At 42.3% G+C, this 12789-nt stretch overlaps 1 protein-coding gene across 15 annotated transcripts in view; it reads right to left on the reverse strand.

The window, feature by feature from the left end:
* The window catches only part of ablim2 (actin binding LIM protein family, member 2), a 92657-nt gene that overhangs the window by 35586 nt on the left and 44282 nt on the right, over positions 1-12789 (reverse strand). For all 15 annotated transcript variants that reach the window (XM_085267471.1, XM_085267469.1, XM_085267470.1 and 12 more), the window contains exons 3-6: positions 9982-10165; positions 4324-4436; positions 3952-4078; positions 3738-3831 (exon numbers count right to left, since the gene is read on the reverse strand). In XM_085267471.1, coding sequence (XP_085123597.1) covers positions 3738-3831; positions 3952-4078; positions 4324-4436; positions 9982-10165 — 518 coding nt within the window. The remainder of the gene's footprint in view (positions 1-3737; positions 3832-3951; positions 4079-4323; positions 4437-9981; positions 10166-12789) is intronic.

Below are 12789 nucleotides of genomic sequence, written 5' to 3' on the forward strand. Positions count from 1 at the left end.
ATGATCGTATTCAGGATCCTGCAGGACTGGCATATCAAGGAAGAAGAGGGGGGCTCAGGAATGGTTTGGAGGGAAGTTGAGACTGAAAGAGCCTAATTTGATTTTTACTTAGGAATGAGGCTGTAGCTGGTCAGCCAGGGTTGAAGTTTGTGGCTGAATCTCATGCAGAGTATGGCTTTAGATAATGGGAGAGCTGCTTTTTATATCTTTGCTACCTACAGTCCATATGTTTTCTCAAAATTATCCTACCTCTAATGCTCTCTCCATTTGCTCATCTCGCAATTCCAGGAACCAGTCAGGTGAGGAATGTGATTCATTTAGAAGGCTGGAATAAATTTGTGGCAGTATGAACACACAGACACACAAACATGGTCTATGGTCTGCAATCCAGTTGATTGCACATACATCAAGCTCTGTGTTGCATCACAGGTTATTAGAACACAACAGCAATGGGATCTATATGCAGCTCATGATTTTACAGCTCAAAATACTGTAAGAGAAAAGTACTGGCACGAATGCTGCGTCATCTGATACTGAAATCAAAAGTGTACCTCAGAATATATTCAACTTTAAAGTAAATGGACTGACATCCCAGTCTTACCGACCACTCAAAGTGCTTTAGAATACGAGCACTTCTCATCTACTCATTCATTCAAATACAGAACCTTATTAAAAAGTGACATTCATATCTCCACTGCACCACAAAGTGATCTTGAACACTGAAACCAAATGGTTAAAAAATACTGAAGCCTTGTTTCTGATGTTGAAGGTGTTTCAAACTAACACTGAACTTAATAGTCAGTATGAACAGTGACAGAAATAAAAAAGCCAATGAAGCAAATTAGGCAATGATCAGTAGCACAGATGCTTGGCTGACAGCAGAAATACTTAATCTCATCAGGTATAGTTTGGGTGTTACATATTGTTTTCCCTCAGCTCAGTAAGTTTAAACCTTTCAATAATGTTTGTGTAGGTTCTTAATCATCCAGGTCATGGCAAGTGCTTAAGTCAAATGAGCTGAACTACCTTGGGCTGCTCATCCAAAATGTTTCTTCATTTCATGTCCTTTCATATTCCTGCATCGGCTAAAGATGCAGAATACAAGACAATATGTCTGCCATCCTGGTTACATATGTTTCAAGTGCTTGACTCAAAGGCATCTAGACTTCTTTTAGGTTCTTGGTTCTTCTTCATCTTTTTGTTTTACTATTCCCAGTATTTCCAGTTACACATCACAGTGTCTACTCTCACTGTTTCACTGACAAAGTGACTGACTGACTAACATCTTGGATGAGAAATAAATGCCATGGCAAAAGGAACACCGGGCAACAATAAACATAGCTTCAATTCCATTGCTGCTATCTGCAGTTACTGACTCAGTGCAGTATGACCTCTGTGTGCTCTTTGATCTCAACCAAATGTCACGGCATTTTGAAAGAACAGTCTTTCAGTTACTATTTCAAAGTGCAGCCTTGCACAGCTAGCATGAGACAGCATCATCATTCAACCCTGAATGTTGATGATAAGACAGTAATAGCCCAGCTAACTATTAGCTAGCTGAAGTTGTCTTTCTATGGTAGATCCTATGGACATTTATAACTTTATTTGCAATTCCACCTCATGCTGCTAACTCTAGCAAAGGTGTTAAAATAAGGATCACAAATGCCATTGTTCTGTCCCACATATCTGATGACACACTTTAAAACATGCACTGCGTCATCACGCTCACCGATGAAGATGAACCAATGGTTTCAGTCAAAGAAAGTGATCATTTGAGGACACTGAGGTGAGAGGCAGGTGACAGTGTGCAATCTGTGCTATAGCTCCATTTCTAAAACATGAGACTCAGTCAGACTGCACTGAATATTCAACAACAGAGCAGATCCTGGCTGCGTGATTCTCTGCCACTATTCTTTTATTTGTTATTGCCGTGTTCCTTCTTCCAGAATGGGGATCATTCCTTCAGCACTTATCAACGCACGCACCATCTGCATCTGCTGTTGCAATGTCATTAACTTGTGTTACATCATATCACCCCGGAGATTCAACTCCCTGTAGTTTTCATGCAACAATCAGAAGTCTAAGCTTTGGCAAACATTTTATTCTGATATGGGTGTTTGTTTTTGCTGGAGTTATGAAGCTTGTTATGGAACCACAAAAGCAGCACTTCACTTTAGACTACGTGCAGTTCAACCTGGATATTAAGTATATGTTTCCTGGAAAGAGACGCACCCTTAACAACTATATGCTCAGTAAATTGTATGCTCAGTAAACACCAGCAATTACAAGAAAACTAACACACAAAATACCTTTGGCTGTTTTAAGGTATGTGGTGTTACTGTAAACCCCCATGACAAGAGGTAATGTATTTGCATTTGCAAATATGATGAATTTTTAATGGTCTCTTTGGGGAAATGAGGTCAGTCCTGGAATCAATTAAGTGGAAATATGAGCATGAGAAACATGTAAAATGCAACTCGCTGTGTTTTTCTGTAGCCTCTTTCTCTGTCTCCGATCACATACTTACCCACTCTGTTTTAAGCTTATAGGGCGTCGATGGACTGCTGGGGGTTTCTCTCTTTTATATTATAAAACGCACAATAAAGCATCATGAGGCAACTGTTGTTTAAATAAAAGTGAACTGAAATGCACTGAATTCTGCGGGTAAATGAGCTTCCTCCAAAGGGTGACTGGCCTCTCCCTATGAGGAGTTCAGCCATTTGGGAGGGGCTCAGAGTAGAGCCGCTGCTTGATCTGCCTCCTCACCTCAACTGGCTCAGTTGAGGTGAGGAGGCAGATCAAGGACACACTGGAGAGATAATATCTCTTGGCTGGCCTGGGAACGCCTTGGTGTTCCCCCAGACAAGCTGGAGGAAGTGGCCGGGAAGAGGGAGGATGCTGCCCCTGCGACCTGGCCCCGGATAAGCGGAAGAAGATGGATGGATGAATGAGTTAAACTGATCTGAATTGAAAACCAGTCTAAGTAAGCCATTTAATGATGACTTTCTATTAATAATTCTTTAGCTTGTGTACAGGTTCACTGTCTCATACTGAACTTTATCTTAAATATGTGCCCTATGACAGAACTACCCAACAGAAACATCACTACAATGACCTGCAGAATCATATCCTGCAGTTCACACTGGCATACAAACACTGATATCACTCATTTAGATGGCAGTTGTGATTAAGTTGTACTGTCAACTAGAAGCCTCTTGCACTAAGTATAATGCTCTCTCACTGTCAACAGTGTAATCTAATAATGCAGCTCTTGGAAGGAACAAGCTTATTTAATAAATTAATTGTCGGGTCACTGAGAATTAGACAAGAAGCGTTTGAACAAAGTAGGAAAAAATACTGCAAGCAATCTGATTTTAAAAAATGAAGGTTATCAGCACATCAGTGTTGTATGGTTGGCCAAGAGAAGGAATGGCCAAGTCTGAGGTTTAACTTCCTATAGCTGTCCTAGAAATACCACCTTACTGATGATTTAACTACTGTGTAAACCAAACACTGAATAAACTGAACCAACATTCTTGGATTAAGTGGGATTATCGATTCAGATTATTCAGTGTTTTCAACAGTTATTCCTTTTGTGCATTTATATTTACTGTAATTCCATTATTCTTCTCCCTGTGCATGTTCATATAGAGTAGACAACAAGTAAGTTGAACCACATGCTACATGCTAACAGCCAAAAAAGGTTTTGTTCTTAATGGAAGCCAGCAGTGCTGTACCTCAAGGACTTTCCCTGTAATGTACTTCTTACAGCTCTCACACTGGATGCCAAACATGGCGTGGTAGTCCATTTCACAGTAGGGGATCCCGTCCCTGTAAAAATGACACAAGACAAACAAGCAGGTTAGAGACAGGCGCAAGCATCTAGATTAAATCTAAATAACAGCATTAATGAAGTATTATGATAATGAAAGTATATTCAGCCAGACGTACTTGCTGATGTACTCGGCATTGAGCACCTTGTTGCAGACTTTACACTTGAAGCAGCCCAGGTGCCAGTGCTTGTCCAGTGCCACGAGTGACTGTTCATTCTTAAATTCCTTTCCACAGCCACAGCAGTCTGTACAGAGAACAAAATAACAAAGACTAGGTCAAATTCAAACACTAGAGTTTGCTTTCTTTTAGTGGAAAAGTTCTTTGATTTAACTGAGTTGAAGGGCAAAAGAAACTTTGGACATTTTGTTTTCTATGAGGAAAACACAATTTAGGAAAGTGCCAATTTAAGTGAAGGAACAAACAATCCGAAGTTTACTTATGGCATGAGTTATGCTTTCAAACAGGCAAACAGAGGAGAAAAGCACTGACTGTGGACAGCCTGTATGGGTGCAGGGCTGTTGGCGGGAAGAGGCTGGGTACACTTTTGGCAGATACACTCTTTCCCATTAAATGTCACTCGGTCACCGGCTGGAAATGGCTGTCTACAAACAAAGAGAAAAACAGTAGATGATCAGAGGGGTTTGACAGATACATTACAGTTTGTTCTACTCTGAAATGAAATTTGGTCCATCAGGGTGCATAAAAGGCTCCTCAGAAGGCCCTACAGACCAATCAGTAATATCCTCCAACCCCTGAAAGTATTTTTATGCTGATGACTTTCACCTGTAAGGAGGATCTGTCATCATATCTTTCACAAGAAATGCCAGAGAGCGCTCTAGAAAGTTAGAAATGCTGAGGTCATAAGCCCAAGCTCTAAGCCTACTACTCAAAATATGTAACTAATTATTGTTACATGTTCTGATATAACTTAATGTATTTATTTACTCTTCTCTGCTATTATGACTAAATGCAATCCCCTGAAGACTGATGTAAAACTGGTTTAATAGCCGTTAAAAGGAAAACCTAAATCTTTCAAAAGAATTGTTTATATATTAAGCTTGTCAGCTGTTGTTGGATATTTTTATTGGTTATTTACATCAGGTTCAGTCGTTAACGCATATATTTAGAGACTTAAGTCTCTAAAAACCTGCTGTATTTTCTTTGCCACTATTTACTTAAACAGGTTCTGCCTGACACAGTGGAGATCCTCAAATCCCAGTCATCATGCAGTAATCCAAGGGAATTTAAGAACAAATGAGAAACAAAATAATTGCGATCTCTCAGGCTGGAAAAGGTTATAAAGCCATTTCTAAAGCTGTGGGACTCCATTATCTACAAATGGCGAAAACATGGAACAATGGTGAACGTTCCCAGGAGTGCAGTGACGACTCATCCAAAAGGACGCGACCCCAGAACAGCATCCAAAGAACTGCAGGCCTCACTTTCCTCAGTTAAGGTCAGTGTTCATGACTCCACCATAGGAAAGAGACTGGGCAAAAATGGCTCCAAGACGAAAACCACTGCTGAGCAAAAGGAACCTAAAAGCTCGTCGCAGTTTTGCCAGAAAGCATCTCGATGATCCCCAAGACTTATGGGAAAATACTCAAATGAGGAGACAAAAGTTAAACTTTTTGGAAAGTGTGTGTCCCATTACATCTGGTGTAAAAGTAACAGCATTTCAGGAAAGGAACATCATTCCAACAGTAAAATATGGTGCTAGTAGTGTGATGGTCTGGCAGCTGTTTTGCTGCCTCAGGACCTGAAAGACTTGTTGTGATAAATGGAACCATGAATTCATGAATTTTAGACCTCTCTGCATTTAATCACACTTGTTATTAATCTCTGTCTCTCTTCCACAGCATGTCTTTTGTTCCGTCTTCTTTCTCTCACCCCAACCGGTCGCAGCATATTGGCCCCGCCCCTCCCTGAGCCTGGTTCTGCCGGAGGTTTCTTCCTGTTAAAAGGGAGTTTTTCCTTCTCACTGTCGCCAAAGTGCTCGTCCATAGGGGCTGATATGACTGTTGGCTTTTTTTCTGTATGTATTATTGTGGGGACTATCTTGCAATATAAAGCACTTTGAGGTGCATGTTGTTGTGATTTGGTGCTGCATAAATAGAATTAAATTAAATTCTGCTGTCTACCTAAACATCCTGAAGGAGAATGACGGGATATCTGTTCATGACCTTAAGCTGAAGTGTACTTGGGTTCTTTTTAGGAGCACTATCCAACACCTACGGGATAAAGTGGAACAGTGACTGAGTACCAGGACTTATCACCTAAACGACAGCCTTGAATCCCACTAATGCTGATGTGTCTGAATGTGGATAAATCCCTGCAGTCATGTTTAAGCATGTGCTGGAAAGACACCAGAAGCCCAAAACCTGTAACAGTGGGCTGTCAGTGCATTGGTTTTGGATGGAGATCTTTGTTTTGACATCTCATGTTCAAATCTTTAAATTTCTACTTTTTCTTGTTTGTAATATCTAGTAGGAAATGAAAGAGGTGCAACACGGACACTGGCTTCACTTACAAGCCAAAGACAAATGCCATTATACAGCTAAAGAGTTATTGCAATGACAATGAAACAATGTTAATGTCTGCTGGCTGTTTGTGCAGTCTGCTTCACAAACAGCTGCCGTCATCGAGTCAAATGCAGAAGGAATGATGGATCCTTGGCAGAGCTGGGCTCTGACTTGCTGCCACGTGCAGCTTCCTACAGCTCTGAAATGTGATATTAGGAGCTGCTGTCACACTGACACAGCCAGCTACTGAGGGAGGAAGACATCCTGGCAGACTGTGAATGGCTGAGATTAAAGATGACTCATGCATAAATAGACAAAAAGTTATGTCTTCAAACCTGACATTGTGAGTTTTTGTAAGTCTTGCTTACAGTTTAATTCTTGGTATTAGGTTGATGGAAGCATAAAATCTGAAACCCATCAACCCATTTTCCCTCATTGCTATTGGTTTATTACTGCATTAATGTCATCATATTACCATGTTTATGTTAAAATATTACACAAATATCATTTTATCATTTTATTGGTAGCAGGTTACTGTCTAAAATACACTATTTTAGTGACACTATTTGTAAATGGTTTTGACTCATATGTAATTTTAACTGCCATTCATCCACACCAGCAATGCTTTTTTTTACTCATCATTATATGTTTGAACAGGAGAGTAGCATTTTGTGAGTTTTATTTACAAGATGCAAAGACTACCTGCTTACAATACCAGACTGCAGGACATTATTTTAACATTAGCTGCACCGCCTGTTCACACTCACCTTGGAAAAACTCCAATATAAACACTTAGCTGCCCACATTAAACTTTTAAACCGTTGCATGTGGAGAGACACAGACACATAAAGAAAATCCAGACAGCAAAATGAAAAACAGCTCGATTACTAAATAACTGCCTTTCACTGTGACATACATACGAAAAATATACTAATCACAATATGATGTCTCATTTCAAGCAGCACTTGTCCTATTAGCCTCATTTTTATATTGCTCACAAAAGGCCCGTGTGATTTACTATCACAAAGGCACCATTTGTTGTAAGGGAACTCCAAATACCACACTGGAACATTCTGATCTCAGGTTCAGCAACGGGATGACCAAAGTATGATCGGATGAACACACACACACACACACACACACACACACACACACACACACACAGAAAACCCACCCCCAGCTCAAAAGACACTTTACACTAGCTGTGGGAATGGGCAAAGTGGCTGCACTGACTGACCACACACTTAAAATTCCTGCCTGCGAGAGGCTTCCATTACCTTTCAGGGCCTGGAAAACAACACTCTCACACAGACACACTATACAGGAGACGCATGCACGTAGATTGAAAAAGGTGAGTGCAACTGTTTGGTGTGCAGTGACACGTGTGTCCTATATTTATACATGTATGTCTATTATAGCTTTATGTGCTTGTAAATGACACCAAGAGAGATGTGCGAAACATACTTATGAGATGTCTCCATCTGTAAAGATCGATTTTGAGTTCTCTTTATAATGGGAGAGTGGAATTCTGAAACACAATATTTCTCCAGTAAATAAGATTTAAAAGTAGTTGACCTGTGGGTACGGTGGATTTGTAGGGCTAAACATTTATTAATTTTTTATTAGTCCTTTTTTTATCCAGGTAAAAAAAAAATCTCATTGAGATTAAAAATCTCATTTCCAAGAGAGACCTGGCATCATGGCAACAAAAGTCAAAATACATTTACCACGTAAGTATATAACATTTAAAACAAATACAATATCCCATACCAACATGTGTAAAATATACAATAACAGATCAAATTAAGAGTACATTAAAAACTATCACACTGAGTAAAAGAGTTATTCTCTCGTTCCTTTAAGACAGACTTCAACTCTCCCAAGGTAACCAATTCTGATCATTTCATTTCCTTCTGCAGATTATTCCAGGAAGCAGGGGCAGCGTTTTAAAAGCCTTTTCCCCCAATTCTGTTCTGATTTTTGGGACAATCAATTGTATGATATTGTGAGAACGAAGGCTGTATTGGTTGTGGTTTTCCCCATTACCAACATAATGGGGAAAAAGGTCCTCTTACCTTAAGAGTATGTAAAAAGGTAAATGTCTTCAAAAGGGTGGGACTGACCTAAATATGTGTGTCATATATTCATCATGTGCATGAATGTCATGGCAATTTGGAGCTTTTAATGATTTCTCTGAATGGTTCAATTTTTTTTAAAGTTTCCAGTTCTTGGCAGGCTTGAGCCTTGGGTTGTTCCTGAACACCCTAACCAATTTCCTCTCATTTCAGGAAACAGTTTTGGGTTTTCTTCTAGATTTTTGGCAAAGTGTGGACATATACAAATAACTTGTATTTGTAACCAGTTGAAATGAATTGAGCCAAAGATCAGAATTTACAGATGTTTAGAAATGACACCAAGAGACCTTCCCAAATGGGAAGTAAACTTACAGTTCTACGTCTTAGATTTTCAACGAGTTACTTGGACTTTCCTCTTGTTCTGCATATTGGTCAACCCAGCGACTGCTATCAAACCAATCCTTTATATGCTAGCAAAAAGAAACTACCGGTTGTATTCACTCATCGCCACTAAGAAATGAGCACTTGTCCCTGTCAAATTAGAAGATATTGTAGAACCTTTAATCTACTGAAAGCTAAGAAGCAATTAAATAACTTAAAACTGCAACACTGAAGAAAGAAATATGTTAAACAGTCTTGTTACTGCATACTGTATTGTGCTGAGTACATTAATAATTCGTCACATTAAAGGCTGACGGTCTTCACTCTTTATCACTTTGTATTTGTTTTGGGTTTGAAAACTAAGAAAAAACCTGTCTGTATATAAACATATGTCCATCCATCTCTTCCTTAGCAAACTCCACATCTGCGCTTGCTATTCACAACATTACAGATTCTTTAGTCATTTGGTTGAACTATTCTCATGCTAAAAAACAATCTTTGTTCCCCTAGACTGACTTGGCCCCTACTTGGGGAGAGGGACATACACATGCACTGAAATGCTTGGAAGGACACTCATTGCAGTTCATGCAATCTTAAGCGTCTTAAAGTTTAATCACCACAAATCCTTATACTAAACCTAGCAAAACCTAGTTCGTCACTGCCTTTGACTTAAGCGCTAACTCATTATCCACTTGTCACCTACATCCAACGCTTAAAACAACAAATCCTTAAGAAGTATTTGATTGAATGTTTTTAAAGCACCATTTTTATATAAACTGTTCTGGTCAAATGACTTTGCTTATGTTAAGTCAAGGCCTCTGATGATGCACCAGAATGTGCAGGACACCTTTTCACGTTATTGTATGCTTTCAAAAACACATCTCAGTTGCAAAGTCTCAAAAATTTGGTTGCTTTTGTCAGTTTTCTGTTAATGTCATGAAAGTCAGCAGAACTGCAAAGTTCCTTTTTTAAGTGCCACAGGCCCGATTTATTGACACATGGCTTAGTGGTGCTTAGAAGGTCACAGTATATTAATGGCAGCGACTTTATGTGCTTAATGAATAAGCTGCTCTCAAAGCCATGTTTCTCCCACTTGCTAGTTTTAGGAAATACCAAAGTAAAAAATGAAATCTGTTATTTGCATTCTGCTCCACATGCTAATTTCTTACTTGCATGAGGTGCAAACAAAGCAGCGTGGGTGGTAGGTCTTGCCCAGCGCGGACACGACCTCCCCTTCGATGAAGTCCTGGCAGCTGAAGCAGCGAGTTCCATACAGCCGCTGGTAGTCCAGAGTACAGATGTAGTCACCCTGCCGCACAAAGAATCCTCCCTGGGCCAGCTCACAGCCACATACTGGAAAAAGAGAGAGAGGAACAAAATGCTATCGAGTTAGCAGGACGCCACACACACCGAGCCGACAGGCTAGCAGATGACTCCGGCAAGACCAGAGGTGGAGGTTTGTGCATTTATATTAACAATGCTTGGTGCATGAACTCCACTACTACTGAGAGTCACTGCTCACCTAATGCGGAGTTTTTAATGGTCAAATGCAGACCTTATTATCTCCCCAGAGAACTCACTTCGATCATACTCACTGCCGTGTATATACCCCCCGACGCTAATGCTAGGTTGGCCATGAAAGAACTTTCTGCAGCCATTAACAAACACCAGAATAAACACCCCGAGGCTGCTTTTATTGTTGCTGGCGACTTCAACCACACCAACTTAAAGACAGTCCTCCCCAGATTCCACCAACATGTCTCCTGCCACACCAGAGGAGACAAGACTTTAGACCATGTGTATTCCAACCTGGCTGGAGCCTACAAAGCCACACCCCTCCCCCACATTGGACAATCGGACCATCTCTCCCTGTTCCTCACACCTCGGTATTCACCACTCATCCAACGTGTGAAACCTGCTGTGAGGACAATTAAAGTGTGGCCAGAGGGGACAGACGCAGTGCTCCAGGACAGATTTAAAAACACAGACTGGAATATGTTCACCCACACAGACCTGGACCAGTACGCCTCATCTGTACTGGATTACATCTCCGAAACCACAGACAGTGTCACCACCCAGAAACGGATCACCATGTACCCCAACCAGAAGCCTTGGATGAACCGGGATGTTCGTCTCCTCCTGAAGGCCCGCAACGCTGCCTTTAGGTCAGGAGATGCACACGCCTACAGTACAGCCAGGGCTAATCTAAAGAAGGGCATCAAAAAAGCCAAACACCATTACAAAAAGAAGGTAGAAGAACACTTCTCCAACTCCAACCCCCGACGCATGTGGCAAGGACTCCAGACCATCACAGACTACAGGACCACCAAACCCTCCCCCGCATCCTCTGATGTCTCCTTCCTCAACGAGCTCAACAACTTTTATGCTCGTTTTGAGCGAGGGAACCCCACAACCACAACCAAAGCAGATGTGACGCCAGACCACCAACCTCTGACTCTCTCCCCCACCGATGTAGGAGCGGTGCTGAGCAGGATCAATGTCCACAAGGCTGCAGGCCCTGATGGCATCCCCGGGCGTGTTCTCAGAGCGTGTTCTGGGGAGCTTGCAGGAGTGCTCACAGACATATTCAATCTGTCCTTGGCCCACGCTGTGGTACCGGCCTGCTTCAAATCCACCTCCATCGTCCCGATACCCAAAAACTCCAACCCATCTTGCCTCAATGATTACCGCCCAGTAGCACTCACCCCCATCATCACTAAGTGCTTAGAGCAGCTGGTCCTAGCACACTTCAAATCCTGTCTCCCCCCCACCCTGGACCCCCACCAATTCGCATACCGCCAGAACAGGAGCACAGAGGATGCAGTCTCCATCGCAATGCACTCTGTCCTCTCACACCTGGACAACAACAACACCTACGCCAGAATGCTGTTTATAGACTTCAGTTCAGCATTCAATACAATCCACCCCTCACAACTCATCAGGAAACTGACAGATCTGGGCATCAGTTCCCTCATCTGCAAATGGTTACTGGACTTCTTGACCAACCGCCCCCAACATGTCCGGCTGGATAACCACTGCTCATCTACCATCACAATGAACACCGGTGTACCACAAGGCTGTGTGATGAGCCCTTTCCTCTACTCCCTCTTCACCCACAACTGCAGACCTGCTGATGGTTCCAACACCATCATTAAGTTTGCAGATGACACCACGGTGATTGGCCTCATCAGTGACAACGATGAGGCCGCCTACAGGGAGGAGGTGGATCGTCTGGCTGAGTGGTGCGACAGTAACAACCTGCTGCTTAACACCGAGAAGACCAAGGAGCTCATCGTGGACTACAGGAGGAATGCTGACCCACATCCACCCATCCACATTAAGGGGACGGCTGTGGAGCGTGTGAGCAGCTTCAAGTTCCTGGGAGTCCACATCTCCGAGGATCTCACCTGGACGACCAACTGCTCCAAGCTGGTCAAGAAGGCTCACCAGCGCCTCTTCTTGAGGACTCTGAGGAAGAACCACCTGTCCTCAGACATCCTGGTGAACTTCTATCGCTGCACCATCGAGAGCATCCTGACCAACTGTATAACAGTCTGGTACGGGAACTGCTCTGCCTCGGACCGGAAGGGGTTGCAGAGGGTCGTGAAAACTGCCCAGCGCATCGCCGGAGCACCACTTCCTGCCATAAAAGACATCTACAGGAAGCGGTGTCTGAAAAGGGCTGGGAAAATCATCAAAGACCCCAGTCACCCATCGCATGGACTCTTCACCCTCCTGCCCTCTGGGAGGCGCTACAGGAGCCTCCGGACTAAGACCACCAGGTACCGGAACAGCTTCTTCCCCACAGCTGTCAGACTCCTGAACTCTGCCTCCTGACATCTGACCCACGTTAAACTCATGGACTGAACATACACACACCCACAATGGACAACTGTACCCTCAAACACACAATAATAACATGGACTGAACCACCACTCACAACCACTAGCACTTTATATAGCCTCTGTAGAATTATC

The sequence above is a fragment of the Mchenga conophoros genome, linkage group LG3, assembly GCF_057382185.1.
Source record: "Mchenga conophoros isolate Kocher_MC1m ecotype Shallow Benthic linkage group LG3, M_conophoros_male_GT1.1, whole genome shotgun sequence".
Classification (NCBI taxonomy): Eukaryota; Metazoa; Chordata; class Actinopteri; order Cichliformes; family Cichlidae; genus Mchenga; species Mchenga conophoros.